General features: G+C 36.0%; 1 protein-coding gene across 1 annotated transcript; it reads right to left on the bottom strand.

The window, feature by feature from the left end:
• Positions 1 to 4,410: 4,410 nt before the first annotated feature.
• Positions 4,411 to 25,231, bottom strand: LOC136034596 (protein scylla-like). Its single transcript, XM_065715865.1, has 2 exons — positions 24,592 to 25,231; positions 4,411 to 5,187 (listed from the first exon to the last, which is right to left on the bottom strand). Exons 1-2 carry the CDS (start codon positions 24,677 to 24,679, stop codon positions 4,754 to 4,756), a joined length of 522 nt encoding a protein of 173 aa, XP_065571937.1. The 5' UTR covers positions 24,680 to 25,231; the 3' UTR covers positions 4,411 to 4,753.
• Between the last annotated feature and the right edge of the window lie 977 nt (positions 25,232 to 26,208).

Below are 26,208 nucleotides of genomic sequence, written 5' to 3'. Positions count from 1 at the left end.
AATGTGGATTTTGCCCAGCCAGGCTTGTGATAGCCTTTTTTTTAAAATTAATCTTATCCTAATGACCTAGAGTTTCTGTAAATAAGACTTGGCATCGGGAAGCAACCTACATCTGTAATTGCAACCCAAAAAAAGAATTTCAACCATTTTCTAAACAAGCAGATGTACGTGCCTTATAGTGGATTAAGTGCCAATATTAGTAAAATAATAACTATGATTTTGATAAACTGTTGCATTTATCATAGAAAGAATTCTCATGATAATCAATCTTTCTAATGGCTGGATAAAGAGAATAAAAAGAGGTTACCAAAACTGTTTATCTGAACAAATAACAAAAAAAAAAACTTCGGGGGTTTTAGAAAGGCAAAGGGTACTTCCTGTAAACATTTCAATCCAGCAAAACAATGACTCAATGGGGATTTTGGATAATAAAGCGTGATATTCATCTTGATTTATAAATCAATTATCATATTTAGAATAAACAGCTTACGTAAAAAAATACTCCCTTTTTGGATCAGACCTTTGCCTTAAATAAGAAAAAAGTAAGTTTTTTAACTGAAAGTAAGGAGTGACATTAATACTTAAAACGAACAGAAATTACTCCGTATATGAAAGGGGCTGTTCCCTCCTCAATGCCCGCTCTTTAGGCTAAAGTTTGACTCTTTCTCAAAACTCTAGTATTTAAAACAGTAAAAAACTTTAGCGTTAAGAGTGGGGCGTTGAGGAGGGAAAAGCCCCTTTCATATACGGAGTGATTTCTGTTCGTTTAAGTTTGAATGTCGCTCCTAACTTTAAGTTAAAAAACTTTTTTTTATTTAATTTCTGAACGTTTTTGAATTAATGTATGTTTTAATTTTGGCTCTTCGCCAATGAATAATTAAAACGAAATTTTCAAATTAATTTATTTTTTGGCTAAATGACTTTCTCATAGTTTTGATCGGACGATTTTGAGAAAAAAAGGAGCCGGGGAGTAGGCCTAGTTACCCTCCAATTTTTTGGTTACTTTGAAAGGCAACTAGAACTTTTAATTTTACGGACGTTTTTATTAGTAAAAATATACGTAACTTACGAATTAACTTACATAACGAACTTCAAAATTCGTATTTTTTATTACGTATACGAGGGTGTTCGTCCCCTCGTCAATACTTCGCTCTTTACACTAAAGCTTAAATTTTGTCCCAATTCCTTAAGAATGACCCCTGAATCACAAAGGCCGTAGAATAAATAGTTGAAATTAATAAAATTACGTTAGCGTAAAGAGCTAGGTATTAAGAGGAGGCGAACCCCTCATATGCGTAATAATTTCTGTTTGTTTTAAGTTTTAATGCTGCTCCTTACTTTCAGTTGAAGAAACTCTTTCATATCTATTTTTTCATTGCTCTTTAAAAAATGCCAACAAATCCTGCACCTTCTTCATGGAAACTCTCTTCCCCCATGACAAATTCCTCCATGGAAAGTTCCTCCCGCATAACCCCCTCCATCAACCCCTACTACAATAAAATCCTCCTGAAAGTGGGTGTATACTTCCCAATAACCATTACTGTATGTAAACACTGGTCAAAGTTTGTAACTTGCAGCCCCTCTCACGGGGACTTTGGGGGAGTAAGTCGTCCCCAAAGACATAGGTTTTAGGTTTTTTGACTATGCTGAATAAAATGGCTGTCTCAGAATTTTGATCTGGTGACTTTGGGAAAAAATGAGCGTGGGAGGGGGCCTAGGTGCCCTCCAAATTTTTTCTTCACTTAACAGGGCATTAGAACCTTTAATTTCCGTTGGAATGAGCCTTCTTGCGACATTCTAGGACCACTGGGTTGATGCGATCATCCCTGGGAAAAAAACAACGAAAAAACAAAATAACAAACAAATAAACACGCATCCGTGATCTGTCTTTTGGCAAAAAATACATAATTCCACATTTTTGTAGATAGGAGCTTGAAACTTCTACTAAAGGGTTCTCTAATACGCTGAATCTGATGGTGTGATTTTCGTTAAGATTCTACGACTTCTAAGGGGTGTTTAAATAAGGCAAAATTTTATCAGGCTCGTCACTTTTAATAGGTAAGACTAAACTTGATGAAACTTATATATCTAAAATTAGCACTAAAATGCGATTTTTTGATGTAACTATTGGTATCAAAATTCCGTTTTTTAGAGTTTCGATTACTATTGAGCCGAGTCGCTCCTTACTACAGTTCGTTACCACGAACTGTTTGATTTACAAAATTGATCAAACAGGTGAAGAGGTCAAACGTGGTAATTCAAAAAACATCACGTGATATCTCAGCTAAAGTGCTATTTCTAGTGGTATATCCCTCTTAAATGAAGTGCGCAAAACTGATTTGCTAAATTTGCATTCCTGTGGCGCATTTGGTTCTCATTATATTGCACGTCTGCTTCCTGAAGCCTATTGCTGACTCTAGGTGGGAGCAGAGGGTAAGTTAAGCCCGGAAACATCTGCACCAGTGGTAGAGTTCTAGGAAGCGAAGCTTGACCCTTTGTCCCTAGGTAGCATAGGAAACTCATCATCGTACCTAAATGTGGTGATAGGGCGTAAGCATAGCTAATCTTCAGGCCAAGCAACGACATAGCATTTGCACTGGATTCTGATTATGAATAATTCCTGTGGGTTTAGTCTGTTCTGGTGGGCGTTTTCGGGCTGAAAAATATCTTCCCAGCTAATTTATCTACTATAGGTTACCTCACCGTAGTAGCGTAATGTATTTATGCATGAATACATGAAGAGCCTTAGGTAATAGGCTTGAGATTTTCAGTGCAGGATTTTGGAACTTGTTGATAGAAGTGCACCTTCAAGTGCTGAAAACCATGCTGTGACAAATATAGGTCCAGGATTGCACAAAGCCTCCCATCATTTGGATCTCCCAGGAGCTTCTTACTGTCCGGTTCTAAGCCGGCGCTTCTGTACAGACATGAGAAGAAGTGCTAGTTCTTGTCCTGCACTGGTTCTGGGACCATTGCTTTTCTTGAGGCCAAAATAAATTCAATTATTTGAAGAACATGAAAATTGGAACTTGGAATGTTACATCTTAAAAAAGTAAGCTACGAGCCTGAGAAAATTTGCTTAATTTTCGAAAAAAAGGGAGGGGGGGTATCCCATACAATTCAAGGAATATTATTGAAAATCACAACAACAGATCATATCCAAGAACAGTGTTGGATCCAGGGGACCGAGGGGACCCCAGCCCCCTAGATTTCTCCTGGCGCCCTCTTTCCCTGTTTTTTCTTGTTCTACTCTCTTTTGAGAATAAATTTTCCAATTTGGCCAATTATCGACACCTTTGTCACATTGCCCTCCCCTAGCATTTTGCTCATTGACGTCCTTGTCATATTGGGTTTTCCCTAGATTTTGCTCTAGATCTGCCCCTGTCCGAGAACCCTGTTAGAGAAGTTGCAAGCTTCTATCTGCAAAAATAATAAGAATCGTGTATTTTTTGACAAGAGAAAGATCATAGATGCGTGTTAATCTATTATTTTTTTTGTTTGTTTTCCCCAAGGATGGTCGCATTGAGCCAATAGTCCTAGAATATCAGGAAATGACTCATTTGAAAGAATATTAAAAGTTCTAGTTCCTTTTTTAAGTGACCAAAAAAGAAGGGAGGGCAGCTAGCCCCTTCCTTAGCCCCTTTTCCTCAAATTCGTCCGATCAAAATTTTGAGATAGCCTTTTTCTTCAGCACATTTGAAAAACATAGTAACTGTGCCTTTGAAGTTAACAGTCCCTAGGGAAAGGGATATAAATCATGTAATTCCCACTTTGTTTACGCATAGTATTTGTTATTGGTAAGTATACAGCCTTTTTTTGGGGGGGTGTGTGTGTGTGTCAATTTTCAACGTGGGGATTTTTCATGGGGATAATTTTCTGTGGGGACTTTCCAGGGGAGACTTTGCACTGGGTGGATCTGACAGAAATTCTATACGAAATTCTTTCTTTTCTTACTTTCTTTCTGCCAACTCATTTTTGAATCTGGAGATATCCCGGGGAATAGTCCGGGGGCTATTTCAGCGCGTTTGGATTTCTAAAGGATTCCCAAGGAAGAGGGGATTTCCGGTGTAAGACGAAAAAAGATTAGAAAGTAAAATCTTTTTCAAATGAAAATATTATAAGGAGAATTTTCAAGCTGAATCGTCCATGAAAAGTTTTACGGGGAAATTTCATGGGGAAGTTTTACGGGGATTTTACGTAAGGAAATTTCCGCGAAGCAATTTTCCGTCAGGGGAGGGAATGCTTTATAGAGGGCGTGCCAGATCTACTGTCATTATTTGAAAAACGATCAAAAATTAAAAAAAACAAAACATGTTTTTTAACTGACACTAAAGACCAACATTAAAACTCAATGATTGAGTTTTAAATTTGACTGTTTCTTTGACTTTTTGCTCCTAAAATTTTTAGTAAGTCTTAGGTTTTTAGTAATGTACCGATATAGAGAAATATCTTAAGTCTGTTTATTTGAACCAATTCACCTAAACTACAAAACAATAAATTTTTTTCGTTTTAAGTTTATTCTATTAATTCTTAAGGTCTCCAAGAGTCTAAAAGGCAAGTGTAAGAATAAAAAAGTTCGAATTTTATTCAATTATTAAGTCAGAAAGACAAAGATCAATTGTCTGACTAGAACTGTGATCACAGATATAGCAAAAAAATAAACACAAACAGAGACTATTTAGATATTATCACAGACACGGATACAGTATGATTTTGACTAGAATTTATGCCTGAACATGAGTCTTCTATCCTCTTAGTTTCTGAAAAGCTTCTTGAGACTAATAGTATAGTTCTTGTTGATCACAATAGGAGTTGCACTGCCCTTTAAGCTCTTAAATATTTGTGGCACAATTTTCAACCATCGACTGGCTTCTCTATGCAAAGTGACATGCACCTCAAACATGGCAACAGTGTAATCATCACACCTGATTTTTGCTAGCTCATGTTGTTTGTCTGAATTCCTACCACTATCAAGATTGAAGTATATAACACAGCCCTTAATACCACATGGCTCGTACTGGGCCATTTTGAAGATGGAATCGGCAATATAATCTGCCATGCCTTCTGGAACAATTAGTTGTGAGTTTGGATTAAGTTGCGATACTCCGTAAGCAAGTTCTTCCATAATAAGCTCACTGAGAAGGTCCTTTTCTTCTAACTCTTCTTCTGATTCTCTTTCGAAGCACGCTATAAGAGAAAATAATATTTATAGACCGGCTAATACAATTTAATTTAAGTAATGTAAAAAGAATTATGAGACGGAGTAACATAAGTTCTTAAAAGTAAACAAGGATTAAAACTAAAACTCAAATTAAATATAAAGACAACATATATTGTCACAGATGGATAAATGAATCCTAAAACAGACAGAGAAAAATGGCAAAAGTAAGAGTAAGAAGAAGGATTTTTCGTAAATAATGTTAGCTGAAGTTCCTTTGTACGAATTTACAGTACAAGGAAAAGAAATCTCTTTTGCTGTCTTGGAAATAATAACTTCAATAGAACTTGCAAATTTTCTAATAAATTTCAGATCATTTCTAATAATAAAATATCAAATCATTTTACAGCAGCATATAGAAGGCATAGCTTGTGCGGTCAACAATAAAAAAAACAACAACAAAATTTAAGCGATAAACTACATTGCCTTTATGATAGCTACTTATTTGACCATTCAGTTTATTTTTATTTTATTATCATTTTTTTATTATTATTTTTATTTTATCTTATTAGTGTGGTAGACAAAATTATAGGTTGTTTTGAAAATACACAAAGGGAAAATCATTTTAGAACCATTTGGAAGCGAGTCAATTAATGAAGCTGAATTATATTTTATCTCTTCTTAATTTAAGTGAAAATTTTTCAAAATATTCTAAGGGAAACACAAAACTTAATCCAGAAAATTGGAGAATTGGAATGTAAATACTACAGTTAAAGATTCAGTACTTACCATGATCATAAATTTCAGACGTCAAGATAGAATTTGTCCTCTGTCTATTTGTCATCTTTATAGAACAATCAATTGAATGTACTATCAATTAATAACAATTAAGAAGCTAAAATGCTGAAAACTTGCTCTTCGCGTGCCCTTATATACCTAACCTATAGATTAGGATCAAGTTCATCTGACCGCCCATGTTTTTGATAAAATGACACTTGTTTTGAAATAGAATTTCACAGAGTTAGGTTCTTTTTCCAGATGAGCTAATTATTTGCTAACAATAAGCTAATAATTTAAGTTTTAGTTGTTTTAAGACATATTTATTCATTAGCAGAAAGCCTTTCATCACTTCTTGTCACATTTTCAGGTGGTCTTTTTCCAGATTTGCTAAAGTACGAATTTTGTTCCAATTCTTTAAAAATGACCCCTGAATCACGAAGGCCGTTTAATTAGAATAAATGGATCTTTTGAAAGCATTGAAGATATTTAGCGTAAAGAGCGAGGTGTGAACTCCCTCATATACATAATAATTTCTACTCGTTTTAAGCTTTAATGTTGCTCCTTGCTTTCTTTTGAAAAAACTTGTTTTTCCAAACTTAATTACTGGTTATTTTTCAAACAATGCTGAAAAACCCAGCACCCTCTTTATGGAAAATTCCTTTCCTCCATGGAAAGATCCTCCTACGTGAGCCGGTCTCCCCGCCCCCACTAGAAAAAAAACCGCTGAAAATGTCGGTCTACTTCGCAATAACCTATACTAAATGTAAACAATGGGCAAAGTCCACGACTTTCAGTCCTTCCCCCGAGGACTGTGGGGGATTAAGTCATTCTTAAAGACAGTTATTAGATTCTTCGACTATGCTGAACAAAATGCGTATTTAAAATTTTTGATCGGGTGACTTTGGGAAAAAAAATGAGCGTGACTTTTAATCTTGGTTCGGAAGAGTCCTCTCAAAGCCCATCAAAATGATCAATATAAATGAGAATATAATACAATCCTGCTTCACGGCTGATTTAATATGAAACCAGCTACTAACCTGATTTCCTAACTTAACAACAACAGTGCTATTTTCGTACAGAGCACTAATCACTATAATATCTTTGTCTGGTATCAAATAGTTCGTGGTAACGAACTGTAGTAAGGAGCGACGTGGCTCAGTAGTAACTGAAACTCTAAAAAATGGAATTTTGATACCAATAGTTACATCAAAAGAATATCGTTTTTACGCATATATAAGTTTCATCAAGTTTAATTTTACCCATCAAAAGTTATGAGCCTGAGAAAATTTGCCTTATTTTAGAAATTAGGGGAACCACCCCTAAAAATCAAAGAATCTTAACAAAAATCATATCATCAGATTCAACGTATCAGAAAACTCTACTTTAGAAGTTTCAAGCTCCTATATACAATGGAATTTTGTATTTTTGCTACAAGACAGATCACGGATGCGTGTTTATTCGTTTTTTTGTTGTTCTTTTTTCTTTTCCCCAGGGGTGATCGCATCAACCCAGTGGTCCTAGAATGTCGTGAGAGGGCTCATTCTTACGGAAATTAAAAGTTCTAGTGCCCTTTTTAAGTGACCAAAAAATTGGAGGGCACCTAGGCCCCCTTCCACGCTCATTTTCCCCAAAGTCACTGGATCAAAATTTTGAGATAGCCATTTTGTTCAGCATAGTCGAAAAACCTAATAATTACGTCTTTCGAGACGACTTAATCCCGTAAAGTCCCTGGGGGAGAGGCTGCAAATTACAAACTTTGACCATTATTTACATAAAGTAATGGTTATCGCGACGTTTACAGATGTTTTCAGGGGGACTTTTTCACGTTAAAGGGGGTCGGGGGAGGGGGTTACGTGGGAGGATCTTTCCTTGGATGAATTTATCAAGAGGGAAGAAAATTTCCATTAAGGGGTCACAGGATTTTCTACCATTATTGAAAAAAAAACAATGAGAAAATAAATAAACAAAAGTTTTTTTCAGGTGGAAGTAAAAAGCAGCATTAGAACCTAAAACGAACAGAAATGATCACGTATATAAGGGGGTTCGTCTCCTCCGCAATACCTCACTCTTTACGCTAAAGTATTTTTAGTAATTTCAACTATTTATTCTACGGCCTTTGTGATTCAGGGGTCGTTCTTAAAGAATTGGGACCAAATTGAAGCTTTAGTGTAAAGAGTGAGGTATTGACAAGGGGGAGGAACCCCTCATATACGCAATAAAAATATACAAATATAGAATTTCGTTACGTAAGTTAATTCGTAAGTTATGTATATTTATTACTAATAAAACGTTCGTTAAAAAAAGTTCTAGTTGCCTTTTCAAGTAACCAAAAATTGAATTGCAACTAGGCCTCCTCCCCACCCCTTTTTCTTATCAAAATCGTCCGATCAAAACTATGAGAAAGCCATTTAACTAAAAAAAAATATGCAAATTTTGCTTTAATTATTCATGTGCGGTGAGCCAAAATCAAGACATGCATTAATTAAAAAACGGTCAGAAATTAAATAAAAAAAACAACGTTTTTTAAATGCAAGTAAGAAGTGACATTAAAACTTAAAACGAAAAGAAATTATTCCGTATACGAAAGGGGTTGTCCCCTCCTCAACGCCTCGCCCTTTACGCTAAATCTTTTATTGTTTTAAAAAGTAGAGTTGTGAGAAAGAGTCAAACTTTAGCGTAAAGAGCGAGGTGTTGAGGAGGGGACAACCCCTTTCATATACGGAATAATTTCTGTTCGTTTAAAATTTTAATTTCGCTCCTTACTTGCAGTTAAAAAACTTGTTTTTTTTTTATTTAATACCATACAAGAATAAGGCCTTCACTAAAGCTCGTCAGTCAGCTGAGTCATAAGCTTTTTCATAATCCATAGAACAGAGGACTAGATGTGTTTGGTGGCTCAGGCACTTCTCAATTATTAATCTGAGAGTGAAAATTTGGTCGACGCTTCTTCTACCCTTCCTAAAACTGTCCTGTTCTTCTCTTAAACTTAGTCCACAGCATCTCTAAGTCTAAAAAGTATCATCTTACTAAGTAATTTGAGACCTACAGAAACCAGCCTAATGCCTCTCACTCCTATCACCTTTCTACTGGGTTTTACAGGGTTTGACTAGGGGTTTCTACGGGGTCTAACTAGGGTTTTCCTAAAATCGCTAGGCACATCCCATTTTTCAGAAATCATATTCACAATCTTCAGAAACTTATTTCTAACCTCACATCCACAATATTTAAGAAAGCCATTTGCCGCGCTATCAGCACCTGGGGCCTTATCATTTTTAATCCTTTTGGTACTGTCACAAACTCTTCCTCGTATAAAAAATTCCTTCACATCCAAGGTGTCACAAACGCTTCAGTTCACTTCTATATCTTATCCTGTAACTCTATCCTGTAACTCTTTAAGCTAAAGTTTGACTCTTTCTCTCAATTCTTCTTTTTAAAACAGTAAAAAACTTTAGCGTAAAGAGCGGGGCGTTGATGAGGAAGCAGCCTCTTTCATATACGAAGTAATTTCTGGTCGTTTTAAGTTTTAATGTCGCTCCTTACTTTTAGTTAAAAAAACTTGTTTTTTTTATTTAATTTCTGGACGTTTTTGAATCAATGCATGTTTTGATTTTGGCTTTCCGCAGAGGAATAATTAAAACAAAATTTGCATTTTTTTTTGGCTAAATGGCTTTCTCATAATTTTGATCGCATGATTTTGAGAAAAAAAGAGCGGGGGAGGAAGCCTAGCTGCCCTCCAATTTTTTGGTTAATTAAAAAGGCAACTAGAATTTTTAATTTTTTACGAATATTTTTATTAGTAAAAGATTTACGTAACTTATAAATTAGCTTACGTAAAGAACTTTTGTATTATCATATTTTTATTACATATATGAGGGGGTTCGCCCCCTTGTCAGATCCTCGCTCTTTACACTAAAGCTTAAATTTTGTCCCAAATCATTAAGAATGACCCCAGAATCACAAAAGCCGTAGAATAAATAGTTGAAACTACTAAAAATACTTTAGCGTAAAGAGCGAGGTATTAGGAGGAGGTGAGCCCCTCAAATGGGTAATAATTTCTGTTTGTTTTAAGTTTTAATGCTGCTCCTTACTTCCAGCTGAAAGAATTTTTTCATATTTATTTTTTCATTGTTTTTTTTTTAAATAATGCTAGTAAATCCTGCGCTCCCTTCATGGAGATTTTCTTCCCCCATGACAAACTATCGATGGAAAGTTCCCCCAGAATACCCCCCTCTTCTCAACCCCTCCCCCAACCAAAAAAAATCCTCCTGAAAACGCCTGTACACTTCCCAATAACCATTACTATATGTAAGCACTGGTCAAAGTTTGTAACTTGTTGCCCCTCCCACGGGGACTGTGGGGGAGTAAATCGTCCCAAAAGACATAGTTATAAGGTTTTTCGACTACGCTGAATAAAATGGATATCTCAGAATTTTGATCCGTTGACTTTGGTAAAATAATTAGCGTGGGAGGGGGCCTAGGTGCCCTCCAATTTTTTTGGTCACTTAAAAAGGGCACTAGAACTTTTCAATTCCGTTAGAATGAGTCCTCTTGCAACATTCTAGGACAACTGGGTCGATACGATCACCCCTGGGGAAAAAAAACAACAAAAAAACAAAAAAACAAATAAACACGCATCCGTGATCTGCCTTCTGGCAAAAAATACAAAATTCCACATTTTTCTAGATAGGAGCTTGAAACTTCTACAGTAGGGTTCTCTGATACGCTGAATCTGATGGTGTGATTTTCGTCAAGATTCTATGACTTCTAGGGGGCGTTTCCCCCTATTTTCTAAAATAACGCAAATTTTCTCAGGCTCGTAACTTTTGATGGGTAAGACTAAACTTGATGAAACTTATTTATTTAAAATCAGCATTAAAATGCGATTCTTTTGTGTAGGTATTGGTATCAAAATTCCATTTTTTAGAGTTTTGGTTACTATTGAACCGGGTCGCTCCTTACTACAGTTCGTTACCACGAACTGTTTGATAACATATTCAATAAGATTAGCTGTCTTATCATCATGCGAATACCATGTTGGTATATTGGGATTATGGTATCATCATGTGAATACCTATTGGCTTTTTTATGATCAAATACTTTATTGGTTATAACTAAATTGTTATATAATTGTTATACAAGGTTGCAGCACTCTTTTCCTACACCTAATTTACCTAGGCAAGGATACCATCAATAATTATTTCTGCCTACCAGGGCATTAAAGCCTCCTAATAATAACACCATATTTTCTACCTCGGATCCAGTCTTTTCGTTCCCGGAGCTGTAAGTGAAGTTCATCAGAGTCACTACTATCTCCCTCAGGTGGTTCTACAGGACGTATACTGAAATGACTGACACCCTGTCCTTTCTGGGAACAAAATGAATGACTAGCACTCTAATGTTAATAACTTCCCAGCCTAAACAAGACTTAGCAGCTTCCTTGTTATTATGATTCCTGCTCTGTGTCTATGTGCCCCACCCTTGCTACCTGACTAAATAAATCCCATATCACCTAATTTTATTTTTCTGCTCCTGGAATTTGAGTTTCTGAAACTCCTACTACGTCCAGTTTGAAGCGTTTAAATTCGTCGGTCTAAATGTCCATATGACAGTTATATTTTTTTTTTAATTTGTAACATCCCAAGTTGCAGTTTTCCTGTTCTTTAAATAATTGGGATTATGTTGGCCTCAATAAAATCAGTGCTCCCAGAACCAGCGCAGGACGGAAACTAATATTTCTTCTCTGGTTTACAGAGGAGTGATTAAGCCAGCTTGGAACGTGACAGCAAGAAGTCCCTGGTTCCTCCAGCTGAATGGAGGCTTTTTCCAATCTTGGGCCCATCTTAGTTACACCTTGGTTTTCAATACTTGGCAATGCTCTTCTATCAACAAGAATCGAAGTCCTGTACAGAAAATTTCAAGCATATTACCTATGCCTCATTATATATTCATGCCTACAAATATTATGTTACCACAGGGAGGTAAAACATAGTTGATAAATTAGCTTCAGCCTGGAAGTGGGTTTTCAGCCCGAAAATGCCCACCGAAACAGAGCAAACCCAGAATAATTATTTATTAATCAGAATCCAGTGCAAATGCTATGTCGTTTACTAGGCTGTAATTTCCTCGTGGGACGGTACTCCTTAAGGTTTCCCTGCAGCACGTTAACCATCACCTTGCTCGGCATGAAGCTCAGCAGCATTTACACCCCTTCACCACATTGAGGTGTGCTGACCAATTGCCTATGTTACCTAGGAATGGAGGGTCGAGCTTCACTTCCTAGAAATCTACCACTGCCGCAAAAACTACCACCCTTAGCCTGCCCCCTGCTCCCACGTAGAGTCAGCAATACGCTTCAGGATGCAGATCTGCCATATATTGAGATTTATTTTTGTTTTTTTCCTGCACATTTTATTTTAGAGTTGTATTATTTGAATTTTATTGGTATATAATTTTATATTTTGTTTTAGATAACAGGCTACAAGTATTTGTATTACTTATGACAACTGTGTCGTATCTGCATCATAATTACTGTTTGATAACGGAAAATTGCATTATTTTTCTTATGGTTTATAATTGCAGGCATTTGTGCTGATGAATAAGCCCTACAAAAGCAAGATAAGGGGTATGTGGCACCTTATTATTTTAATCTTGTAGGCCCAGAGGTCCCTTCCCATATTATTATATTTCAAGTTATCTTATTTACTGTTGTATTTTTTTATTATCCCTATTTTCTCTGTTTCAATTTTTGTATCTTGATTTATATGACAGGTTATAATGTAAAACTGTATTATTTTATTATATCAGTGGTGTATATGTATTTAGTTGCTGCATAACGAAACATGGTTGCTTTATTTTGATTCCTATTTTTCAACGCAGGCAGCTACTGCAGATGAACAACCCCCCACAGATAGCAGCGTAATTGATACATGATCAAGTTCAGTGAATATTGACTGACAAGACATCCAAGCAAATTAGTGAGTACAGAAGACACAGATAAATCAAGTGATACGAACGAATATGACCTATTGGTCGAACGTGTCAAAACCCAAACAACAACAACATATATTGAGAACTAAATGCGACACAGGAATGCAAATTGAGCCAATCAGCTGAGAGCCCTTAGTTCAACAGGATGATTTATGAATACCACTTTAACGGAGGTATCACAAAATGACCTTTAAATTGTCACATCTGACCTCTTCAGTGCCTGTATAATCAGTTTTGTAAGTAGAACAATAGGAAAAAAGGTCTGATCCAAAAAAGGGATGTTTTTTACGTAAGCTGTTTATTCATAACATGATAATTGGTTGAAGAATCAAGGTTAATATCACGCTTCATTATCCAAAACCCCCATTGAGTCGTTGCTTTGCTTTTTTGAAATGTTTACATGAAATATCCTTTGCGCTTCTAAGAACCCCGTAAGTCTTTGATTATAGGTTAAGATAATCAGTTTTTCTAACCCCATTTGTTTTTTAATCCAGCCAATTAGTAAGACTGATGATCCAAAGAACTTAATAGTGGATTAAGTTGTAATAATTGTAAAATAAAAACTGTAATTTTGATAAACTGTTGCATTTTCCATTGAAAGAATTCTCATGATCATCAGTATTTCTAATGGCTAGATAATGAAAATAAAAAGAGGTTACCAAAACCGTTTATCTGAACATTTAATTTCCTGTAATCTCCTGTATTTCCTGTAAATATTTCAATCCAGTGAAACAACGATTCAACTGGGGTTTTCGATAATGAAGCGTGATATTCATCTGGAATTTCAAACCAATTATCATATTTAGAATAAGCAGCTTACGTAAAAAAATATGCCCTCTTTGGATCAGGCCTACTGCCTTATTTTGCTATCTACAAAGCTGATCAAACGGGCAATGAAGAGGTCAAGTTCGTTAATTCAAAAGGCGTTACGTGACCTTAATTAAAGTGGTATTTCTAGTGGTATATCCCTCTCAAATGAAGTGCGCCAAACTGATTTGTTCAATTTATAATCCTCTGGCGCATTTGGTTCTTAATATATTGCACATCTGCTTCCTGAAGCCTATTGCTGACTCTAGGCAGGAGCAGAGGGCAAGTTAAGCCCGGAAATATCTGCACCAGTGGTAGAGTTTTAGGAAGTGAAGTTTGACCCTTTGTCCCTAGGTAGCATAGAAAATCCATCAGCGCATCTAAACGTGGTGATAGAGCGTAAATATAGCCAAGCTTCAGCCAAGCAAGATGATCGCAAACATGCTGCAGAACGATCTTGAGGTTTGGCGTCCATCACGACAATTATAGCCTAGTAAACGTCACAGCATTTTCAGTGGATTCTGATTATGAATAATTCCATTGGGTTTGGTCTGTTTTGGTGGGCGTTCTTCCCAACATTCTTCAAAATCTCTTCCCAGCTAATGTATCTACTATGGGCTACCTCCCCATAGTGGTGTATATATTTATGCATGAATATATAAAGAGTCTTAGGTAAAAGGCGTGAGATTGTCTGTGCAGGATTTTAGCGCTTGTTGATAGAAGTGCATCTTCAAGTGCTGACAACCATGCTATGATCAAGATAGGCTCAGGATTGCACAAAGCCTCCTTTCAGCTGGAGGTCCCAGAAACTTTTTAGTATCCGGTTCTAAGCCGGTGCTTCTGTACAGACATGAGAAGAAGTGTTAACCTTCTTCCTGCACTGGTTCTGGGACCTTTTCTTTTCTTGAGGCTAAAATAAACTCAATTGTTTGAAGAACATGAACATTGCAACTTGGAATGTTACAACTTAAAAAAATAGGTATCGTATCAATATCTTGACTGAAGAATTCAGACGGTTCTAACTGTATTTTGTAAGGGTCTCAGAAACTGATATCGCAAGGGCAGGAAACATGAAATTAGGTAGTAAGAATTTACTTACTCTGGAAGGACGGATGGTGTACATAGACAGAGGGCTCCTAATGAATAAGTAGGCTGATAAGTCTCGTTTAGGTTGGAAGTATATTAATGATAAAATGCTAATCGCTCATTTTATGAATAAAAAGGGCGATAAATCAATCATAGTTTATATCCCTCTTGAAGCGACTAACGGAGATAGTATAGACTCAGATGAACTTTACTTATAGCCACAGGAAATTAGAACAGGTTGTGACACCTTGGGTGTGAAGGGAGATTTATTTTCTGATGAAGAAATAGCGACATTATTAAAGGATTAAAAAATAGCAAGGCCTGAGAATTTCGGCCTAGTGGAAGATCTTTCATAACTCATAGATGATTGGACACCCACGACCAAACACGGACGTTTTTTCCTACTAAAATCAATTTGTGATAAATAGGTAATTTGTATAATTCAGTCCCTGGGGCTTCGGGGGTGATACTGACCTTGGAGGAATACTTACTAGATCTTTTGACGTTTCTGAAAAATAAGTAACTTAATAATTCAATTCAATAATATTGGGTTAACAAGGGCTTAGTAGCACAAAAAAGCGGGGATGGGGGGATGCTTGCCCTGAAATCAATTGAATCACCTAAAAAAAACTTCTGATGAAGAAATAGCGACATTACTAAAGGATTAAAAATATCAAGACCTGAGATTTTTGGCCTAGTGGAAGATCTTTCATAATTCGTATCTGATTGGACACCCACGACCAAACACCGAATTTTTTTTTCCTACTAAAACCAATTTGTGATAAATAGGTTATTTGCATAATTTAGACCGATTGCCCCTGGGGCTCTTGGGGTGATACAGATATTGAAGGAGCTCTTACTAGATCTTTTGATGTTTCTGAAAAATAAGTATCTTAAAAAATCAAGTCAACATCGTTGGAGTAACAAAGGCTTAGTAGCAGAAAAAAGCGAGGATGGGAGGCTGCTTGCCTCCCATCAACTGTCGCTTGCTTTTGGTGCAGGGATGTTAAACAGCACATCCCATCGATCCATAGTGCCTCCTCATTTCAAACCACATCAGGAAAGACCAGCAAGAGCAGTGGCAGAAGCTGTACCTCGTATGCAGCCAATCAATGTGTCTCGAAACAGGTATTTGAAAAAGCTTTGTTCGCTCATTTGCAAAGTGGTTTATTGTTACTGCTAGTAAGTAAGAATAGCTACAGCTTTAGTTCGTTAGTTATATAGTTATATTATATTTTACTGAATTTAAGTGGACGTACTGATTATAGTGTACTGATTTTAAGTGGACTATTGGATTTATTTTAAATTATCTCAGAAGTGTTGACTATGGATTGTATACGTATTTGTGTTTTGGCGACTAAAACGAATATTTGGCTTGCCTGCTGCTTTAGTTTGTTAGTTATATTTTATTATGTCTTGACTAGTCAGTTATTGTGTACTGATTTTAAGTGGATGACTAGAATTATTTTAGATTATTTCATAAGTGTTGACTGTAGATTGTATATATATTTACGTTTTGACGACTAAACGAATATTCGGCTTGTCTGCTGCCCGTTTTGAAAATTAATTGAATTGAATTGTCCCGAAATTACTTTCAGCCCTTTAAACAGAATGTTAAATTTTGATTCAAATGAGGCCCCTCCCAAGATCCTGCAGTTGTCACTTCCACATGAAGTTCCTAAGAAAAAATAAAGTTTTTGGCCTGCTCCCGTTTTCATTTTCCTTATCCCGTTTTGGGGGAAGCTATAGTTGTTTTTATTTGTCTTTATGTGTTCGAGTTCCCTTAGCCCAAGAAACCAAGAGCTTAAGAATATATGTTTCAAGCCAACTGAGAACATTTTTTTCTGGCCTGTTTTTGGGGAGGGTGTGGTCCAGAACATTTTTTTTTGCATATTAGGCTCATCTTGACCCAAGGACTTATGGCTTCTAGTTAGAAGCTGATCAGGGAAAAAATTAGCTTCATTTTCAGTTCCCCTAATCCCTCTATCTCACAACAAAATATTTGATTGTTTCAACCCAGAGAAAGATTCCCGAAAGTTTGAAGCAAATCGCGTACCCAAGATCAAGCAAGCCCCTTCATCCATTATAAAACCTACGTACAAGAAATTAGTGATTTGTTTGATATCCTCGAAACATCAAAGCTTGTTATGAAGATGAGTATAAATATTTTCCCTTCCTGTGAGTGAGGCATACAATGTATCTTATATAAAGTTGAAAGCGTTCACGCGAAAGTTTCCAGATCCTGTAAATGTAACGCAGCACTTTCTTGCCCTCCAAAATTTTGTTTCACTTCTTGAAAAAAAAAAAAAAAACAAAGAGAGTTAAAATACATGATAATTTCCCTAATTATGTGATTCCACACTGCTGTTTTACGTTTGTCTTTTTAAGCCTTTCTATTATGTTACCCCATAAATTGCCATGCAAGTAGTCTCAAGGGAACACAACTTTTCTTTCAATGCACTGGCTTCATTTCTGGATGAAGGTCTCCCAGAAGTGTTGCTGTCAATTTCATTTAAGCTTTCCAAATTGCATTCTTTGTTTTCATTAACAATTCGACAGGCATCGTGACGAGCAGACCATCGAGTCTTGGATAAATTTTGCAACTATAATATACACTTTTGTTTTAGAATGACCCATCTGCGTGATGAGCACTGAAGAAATTTAAAAATTCTTGTTGCAATCCAAAATGACACAGCCTGTGTACATGAGTCTGCTGCACAAGACCCTATTAAATTAAGAGAATGCGCTTCATGTCATGAACAGAGGTTCAAATTTCAATTGTATCTGTCTGGTTTTTATGCATATTAGCAAAAGGGATAAAAATTAACGAACAAGAGAATAGTGAAAAAACGAAGACATATATTGTAATATTTGCTAGGGATGGATAGGGACTAAGGGTAAATCACTAGGGTTGCAACGTGATTTGCTGATTTTCGGGGAGAATTCGGGAAACCAATTTTTTTTTTGGAGGAGACATAGAGATTTACGGGGAAATCTCTGAAAATTTGGGGATACTGGCAAACCTGAACAGAAGGTAACTGATGAGAGATGAGCCAAAAGCAATGCAAGAGAGAGGTGATACGAAGATCCCAACTGCCATTCTTGGGGCCCATCTGACAGCTAAAAAGCGGCTACTGAATTTTTGTCTTTTTCTTAAAATGACTTTTCTGTGAATAGGCAGCGCAGCAGTGGAGTGTATCTGACACTTTGACAATTAATCACATCAGTCCAGTTTTTGTTAAGAAAAACAAAATCAGTCATTGATAATTTTCTGAGCCCCCTGCATTGTGCGTCCTTAAGCCCAAGCCTAGTGGCAAATCTCCTGGCCTGTAAACATTACAGTAGAGGATGTTTTGCTTCATTCCGCTCATCAAATTTACTGGATATTCAGGGTCACTTCCAGTTTAGCTGTATACCACCCTCATCTCTCAAACTCTAAAAAACAGAATTTTGATATCAAGAGGTATATCAAAAGAGTTGGCTTATTATGCTGATTCCAAATATATTAGGTGCATTACGTTTAGTGAGGGGGGAGGGGAATACCCCGTACAATTCAGGAATATTAATGAAAATCAAACCAACAGATCATATCCGAGAACACTGGTTGATCCAGGGGGCCGGTGGGATCTCCATCCCCCTGGATTTTTTATGGTACACTCTTTCCCCGTTTTTTCTTATTTTTCCCTTTTTTTAGAATGAATTTGTCAATTTGGCTAATTTTTGGCACCTTTTTCACACTGTCCCCCCAAGACTTTTCTCTTTGGAGCTCTTGTCACATAGGGTCCTTCCCAAAATATTGCCTTAGATTCGCCCCGGTCCGAGAACCCTTTTGGAGAAGGTTCAAGCTCCTATCTGAAAAAATCATAAGAATCTTTTATTTTTTGACAGAAGAAAGATCACAGATGCGTGTTAATTTATTATTTTTGTTTGTTTTCCCCAGGGGTGATCGCATTGAACCAATAGTGCTAGAACATCAGGAAAGGGCTCATTTGAACGAATAGTAAAGGTTCTAGTTCTCTTTTTAAGTGACCAGAAAGAATGGAGGGCAGCTAGCCCTCCTCCTTATCACGTTGTTCCTCAAAGTCGTCCGATCAAAATTCTGAGACAGTATATGCATCATAACTGCTGTTTGATAACAAAAAATTGCATTATTTTTGTTCTGGTTTCTAATTGCAGGCACGAATCGCTGTTGGATAACCCCTACAAATAGCAGGATAAGCGGCACACGGCATCTTATTGTTTTATTATTTTTCTAAGCCCAGAGGTCCCCTTCCATATTTTTTTATTTTAGAGTTGTCTTATTTAGTTTTTTATTTGTTTTTATTATTCTTATTTTATCTGTTTAAATTTTCATTTCTTGGTGTATATGACGGATTATAATGTAAAATTGTATTATTTTATTATATCTGTGTTGTATATATATGTTTAATTGCATATATTTAAGAAGGCAGTGATATTAATTCGGGGAAGGGCATTCTTCTGTGCCTTTTTGCCCACCCAATTAATGAATCAGTCAATCATGTATTAATATTAAATAGAAAAGCAAAAAAAAGGAAACATCTGATCTGTTGTTGAGAATCGCTTAGTAAATCTGCAAAAACAGCTACGTAGAGAAGAGGAGTGGTTACAGAAAACACCGAATGTAGACGCGGCTTAAGCATCACAGTCAAGAATCGATGAAAGAAAATGTTTTGTGTATTGCGCTTATCTGAAAAAAAAAATGGTGCAAAATGTGTGTGTTAGCTCATAACTTAAGATACTCTGAATGTCAATCTATGAGAATTTTACATCCTGATGCGTAGATGATTGTCCTTAAACCAGAAAAACTTTCTTTTTTACGTGGAAACAAATTGCTAATGAGCAAGTTGATTTTTTTAAAATTAAATTATGAAAAGATACTACTTTTAAGAGAGAGTGTTGAAAACGTTCTGCTTTCTGAAAAAGTGTTGAAAAATAATACTGTCATCAACAAGTAGTACTTTGGTACTTTCCATGGCGAGGTGAATATGGCACTTTCAACAGGATTCCGGTTTCTCCGTAGTCGTTCTGTGGATACCGTAGTAGCATTTGTATTGTAGGTAGACAGACATCGAATTCCGTAGGTCTACTAAAAAATGCGTAGAAGTGGAAACAGTGATTATTCAGCCTAGTTTGGCATGCAGTGCCCGAAATCTGTTTTCAACCCCGCTAACCAATAGTTTGCACGTTCCATCTGATACCCCCCTGAACTCTATCTCTGATGGGTTTGCTGCAGTATACTGTTCTTAAGAAAATAGAAGCAAGGAAGTATGTGACAGATTGGCTTGTGACTTCCACTAATGTGTGTATTTGACATTTTTGAGGCTTCTGTTGCAGCATGGAGGTTCAAAGTTAAGATACATTAAGTAAATATTTCTCAGGTATTATTTATTTTTCACAAAAGCTGGTATACAAAGATTTTTTGGCCTTTTTGTTAAAAATTTGAGACTAATACTGGAATAAGGCTGTACAAAACACATGAAATACATATTTCACAAATAGTGTTGGCTTTTCACCAAAGCTTTTGTCCAAGAATATATAATGCTCTTATTAATCACACACTGTGTGATGTAAATGACGCTGTTCCAAAATTGCAATCCAGAACTAAAAAACGAAAACATATTTAGTAGCTATTTTAGGAGTGTTTGACTCCCCCCAAACCCGATGTTTTGTTGGTAGCGCAATAGCGCTGCCTAAGTAATGAACGATGTTGGCACAATGTATTATTTTTTTTTCCAAAATTCTTTGATAGCGTTTTGTTCAACGAAGTTGAAAACTCCAGTAATCATATTTTGAGGATTTCCCTCAGAGCAAGAGCTATAAGCTATACTAGTTCCAAATTATCAATATATAAGGTTTGTAAGGAAGGAGTTGTTGTAAAAAACTTCAGGGCGGTCATTCGATTGAAAAGCAGGGGTTTTGGAGCCCTTTTTAAGAATAAACAGTTTTTGGAGGACAACTAGCCCCCTCCCCATGTCCTCTTTTCCCCAAATGCATTCAATAGAAATTTTGGGATAGCCGTTTATTTGAAATAGTTCAGAAATAATATAGCAAGGCCTTTGGGGTTGACACAATCCCCCAGAGCCCTGAGGCAAGGACTGTAAGCTATGCCCTGGGGACATATAAGTTTCTTATAAAATGATTAGGCCATATAAACTTCAGATGAGAATCATTTGATTGGGAATTGGAAGTTATAGTGCCCCCTTTAAGAGTCAAAAGTTATTTGGGTGCAAGAAAGCCTCCTCACTCCCATTATCTCCGAAAATAAACATCCAAGCAAACTTTTGGGCTATTTGTTTTCTTCAGCATTTTGAAAGGTCCAGTAATTATGCCTTTGGAATTCAACCCTCTCCCCCTCCATACCCCCTGAAAATTAAGACTAGGATTATGAGGCTGAAAATTTGATAGAATAATGAAGGAGAATTTAAACTAAATCAAAACACACTGTGTGTGCGCAAATTGTCAAAAGGGCGTGTCTTAAGAATAGATTTTGGTATTAAGCTGGAACTTTCAGAGAATTCTTAAAGGAGAAGATTCTTAGAAACAGGTAAGGGTATCAACTTGAAATTTTAAGGGTCACTACTACTACTGCTACTATTGCGGCTACAAATGAGATTGGTTGTGACTGCAACTGTGTGTACTTCCAACTGCGACAACTTGCAACTCTGACTGCGACTGCTTGCAACTGTTACTAAATTTATTTGTGACTACTTTCAAGGAATGTTGAGGGGGATGTTGATTAGGCAGAAAAAAATCGCTTTGATGTTTTGATATTCTGATGAAAATTTGATGTTGATAAAAAAAAAAAAAATTGATGTTGATACAGGTAATATTGAAAAACCTCAAACTTTGGCAATAAAAAACGAACAGAAATAAATTAAAAAAACTTTCCGAAAAAGAACTTTTTTAAGGATAAGTAAAGGCCATATTAAGCTTAAGATTATCAGAAATGAATTTCTATAACAGTTCAAACTAAAAATGACCAAAAACTAATAATAAAGAATAAATGAAACCCGAAACGAACAGAAATTAATTAAACAATCACAGCAAAACAAACATACAAAGGGTAGCAATATAAATGAGTAAAAAAATCTTGAAACGAGCTAAATTCAAATCAAATATTGAAATTAAAATCTAAAGGAAGAGAATTCACTACAAACAAGAGTTTTGCTACTGTCCCTATCCTAAATTGTAAAAGCCTAAAGCCCTGCTGCGTTATTTGCGCTTTACTGAAAACGAATTATTGTACAAATATTTTCTTTTGTACTTACAATATTGAAAACAAAAATAAAAATTACTGTCAAAAATTAAACTTGTACAGCTGGTCTTTCCGCAATTAATAACACTATATATAAAATATGCAGTCTAATTTATTTTTTCTTTCCAAGAACTGTTCAAAAGTCAAAATAGTTTTCAGTTAAATACAAATGACGCAGTAAAAGGTAGAATTTGACAGTTAGGAAAGGGAGAGTAGCCAAAATCTTGCTTTTAGTGATTTTTTTCGTTTTAAGTTTGACTTTGATATTCAGTTAGAGTTTTCCTTTGTTTAAGATGTATTTTTATTCATTCACATTAGTACCTGTTTTATGCTTGTTTGCTATGATCGTTTATTTAATTCCTGTCAGTTTGGGTTTCATTTATCCTTTAGTAGTAATTTAGGGTGGTTTTCAGTTTGTATTATTTTAAAAATTTATCTCTGCTGGTCTTAAATTCAATATGGTTGCTTACTATTCTTTGATAACTTCTCTTTTGGAAAGTTTTTAATTAATAAATCATTTATTATTAGGGTTTCGGTTACTATTAGCTCAATTTGCTTCTCACGTGCAGTTCGTTACCCCAAACTGCTTGATTTTTATTTGAACTTATTTCTGCTTGTCTTGGTATAATGGTGTTTTTTTTCAGAAAAAAACCTTTTTTGAATATTTGAAAAATATGTGCTAAAAGATGCGTAGTATTAACACTCAAACACAGGAAATGTCTTTAATAAACAGTCAACATCTCGCTTTAAAAATGAGATGATATCACTCTAGTATAATTGATTTCTTCACTGTAAACAGTTTAAAATAGAAGGTATGAATTTGATTCCAAGGAAGATACTGCGAAAGATCATCCTTATCATCTTGATTTTTGTCAGCCTTTTATTATATTTCCAAGGTCATCCCCCATGAACTGGCTTATAATCCTCTTTATTGTATCCGGTTGCTTAAACTAGGTCTTTTGCAATCTTACTTTGACATCCTGTTTATATCTTCTGTATAAACTGTTCAAAATAGTCTCATTTTTTTTTTCAGAAAAGAAACAGAACGATAGAGAAAAATATACAGAGGGGGAGCGATAAAAAAAGAGAGTAGCAGGAAACGGTGCTGAAGATTGAAATATTAAAAAAAAAGAAAAAGGTAAAGGAAAAACTGTAAAGTCTAATGCCGTACATTAGACTTTACAGTCCCTACCGGCGGTGCTGATCTCCGTTTCTTGACCCTTCAGCCAGGAAGTGCAATGGGGGGCTGGGGGCCAGCCATCCCGTGCTTTCGTACACCCTTCCTGTTTACCTTCCCCAGATTTCTCCAGGTACCCATTTAGAGCTGGGTCGACTCTGGCTAACCTTACAGAGTCACGCCACTGACCCCCGTCCCAAACTGAAGAATTGGGTACACTGGGATTCGAACCCGCGTCCTCTCAGACAGATTGAAATATTAGTCGAATTAAAGCTCCAAAAACTTCTCTTTTGTCATTTTAGGGTACCATCAATTTCTCAAGGTGCAAATAACGTCAGATACGTGTGTCCTTTCAACTGGAGAAGACCCTTACAATACTTAGAAACAATGTATACAGTTTATTTAGGTATGAGCCTTTTCAACATTAACATTTGAAAGCAGCTATCCCCACTTTCAATTTGTTTGAAGGAGAAGGCAGTGATATTAATTCGTGGGAGGGCATTCTTCTGTGCCTTTTCCCCCACCCAATTAATGAACCAGTCAATCATTTATTAATATTGAATATAAAAGCAAAAAAATAATTACAGACATAAGAAGGTTACATGACACAAGAAGCTTGGCTTGCAGTGAGCTGCACAATACAATAATAAAGCACTGAACTTTTAGAACACACTAAAAACACATACAATAATAAAACACCGGAATAAAACAATGACAGAGATATATAGATGTGGAATAAAAGAGATGGCAGATACATATATAACGGAAATTAAAAAAGGGAGAAAAATTACGTGACTTGAAAGACTCGCCGAGAAACTGCCTTTGCAGAGACAAATAAAGCGACATATAAAAAGGATGGAATTCCATTGTTGAATTTATTGATAAACAGGAGACCTCTGGTCTGTTGTTGAGAATCGCTTAGGTAAAGTAAATCTGCAAAAAGAGCTACGTAAAGAAGAGGAGTGCTTACATGAAAACGCCAAATGTAGACGCGGCTTAAGCATCGCAAGTGAAGAACCGATGAAAGAAAATGTTTTGTATATCACGCTTATCTGAAAAAATGGTGCAAAATGTGTGTGTTATCTCATAACTTAAGATACTCTGAATGTCAATGTATGAGAATTTTACATCCTGATGCGTAAATGATTGTCCATAAACCAGAAAAAACTTTCTTTTTTACGGGGAAACAGATTGCTAATGAGCAAGTTGATATTTTAAACATTAAATTTTATAGAGATACTACTTTTAAGAGAGAGTGTTGAAAAGGTTCTGCTTTCTGAAAAATTATTGAAAAATAATACTGGCATAAAAAAGTAATACTCTGGTACTTTCCGTGGCGAGGTGAATATGGCACTCTCAACAGGATTCCAGTTTCTCCGTAGTCGTTCTGTAGATACCGTAGTAGCATTTGTACTGTAGGTAGACAGACATCAAATTCCGTAGGTCTGCTAAATAATCCGTAGAAGTGGAAACTGGATTATTCAGCCTAGTTTGGTATGCAGTGCCCGAAATCTGCTTTCAACCCCGCTAACCAATAGTTTGCACGTTCCATCTGATACCCCCCTTAACTCTATCTCTGATGGGTTGGCTGTAGTATACTGTTCATAAGAAAATAGAAGCAAGGAAGCATGTGACAGATTGGCTTGTGACTTCCACTAATATGTGTATTTGACATTTTTGAGGCTGCTCTTGCAGCATAGAGGCTCAAAGTCAAAACACAGTAAGTAAATATTTCACAGGTATTATTCATTTTTCACAAATGCTGGTATATAAAGATCTCTTAGCCTTTTTGTTCAAAGTCTGAGACTAATGCTGGAATAAAGCTTTCCAAAACACATTAAATACATATTTCACAAACAATGTTTGCTTTTCAACAAAGCTTTTGTCCAAGAATATATGATGCTCTTATTAATTACACACTGTGTAATTTAAATCACGCTGTTCCAACATTGCAATTCTGAATTTCACAACGAAAAATATTTTAGCTGTGTTTGACTCCCCCCAAACCCGATGTTTTGTTGGTAGCGCAATAGAGCTGCCTAAGTAATGAACGATGTTAATAAAATATATTATTTATCCATTCTTTTTTAAATTTTGAGGTAGCATTTTGCTCAATATAGTTGAAAACTCCAGTAATTATGTTTTGAGGATAGCCCTCAAACCAAGGACTATAAGTTATGCTAGTTCCACATTATCAGTATATAAGGTTGGTATCGAAGGGGTTGCTGTATAAACTACAGGGGGATCATTTGATTGAAAATCATATGGTTTTAGGGCCCTTTTTAAGAGTAAAAAGTTATCAGTTGACAACTAGCCCCCTCCCCATGTCCTCTTTTCCCCAAATGCATTCAACAACAATTTTGGCATAGCCATTCTATTCAAAATGGTTCAGAGATGGTATAACAAGGTCTTCGGTGTTGAAACAAGCACCCAGAGCCATGAGGGAAAAGTTCTAAGTTATGCCCTAGGGGAATGTAAGGTTTTATGTAAGGGTAATCGCACAAGCTTTAGAGGATACTTATTTGATTGGAAATGGAAAGTTTTAGTTCCCTTTTAAGAGTCAATAGCAATGGAGCAAACCATCCTCCTCCCCCGATGCTCTCCTTTCTCCTAAGGCATCTGAATGAAATGGCGAGAAAGCCTTTTTGTTCAAAATAGTCCAACAAACATACATCAATGCCTCCAGGGATGACACAACCTCCCCAGAGCCCTGAGGCAAGGATTGTAAGTTATACCCTGGGGACGTATGAGGTTCATATGAAATGAGTGGCCGCATAAACTTCAGATGAGGGTCTTTTGATTGGGAATTGGAAGTCATAGTGCCCTTTTATGAGTCAAAAGTGATTTATATGAGTCAAAAGTTGTATATCATGGGTTGAAGTTTTTTAAAAAAAAGGAAGATATTTCAGTTTGCTTTTGATAAGTTTTTAGATGTCC

Source organism: Artemia franciscana, chromosome 13 (assembly GCF_032884065.1).
Source record: "Artemia franciscana chromosome 13, ASM3288406v1, whole genome shotgun sequence".
NCBI classification, from domain to species: Eukaryota; Metazoa; Arthropoda; class Branchiopoda; order Anostraca; family Artemiidae; genus Artemia; species Artemia franciscana.
This window is presented reverse-complemented; position numbering and strand designations above follow the sequence as displayed.

Coding starts and splice junctions, on each gene's coding strand:
- LOC136034596 (XM_065715865.1), bottom strand. CDS start 24,679: ATGCTACTACGGTATCTACAGAACGACTACGGAGAAACTGGAATCCTG. Junction 5,188..24,591: donor TCGCCACGGAAAGTACCAGA/GTATTACTTTTT, acceptor TTTCTCTTATAG/CGTGCTTCGAAAGAGAATCA.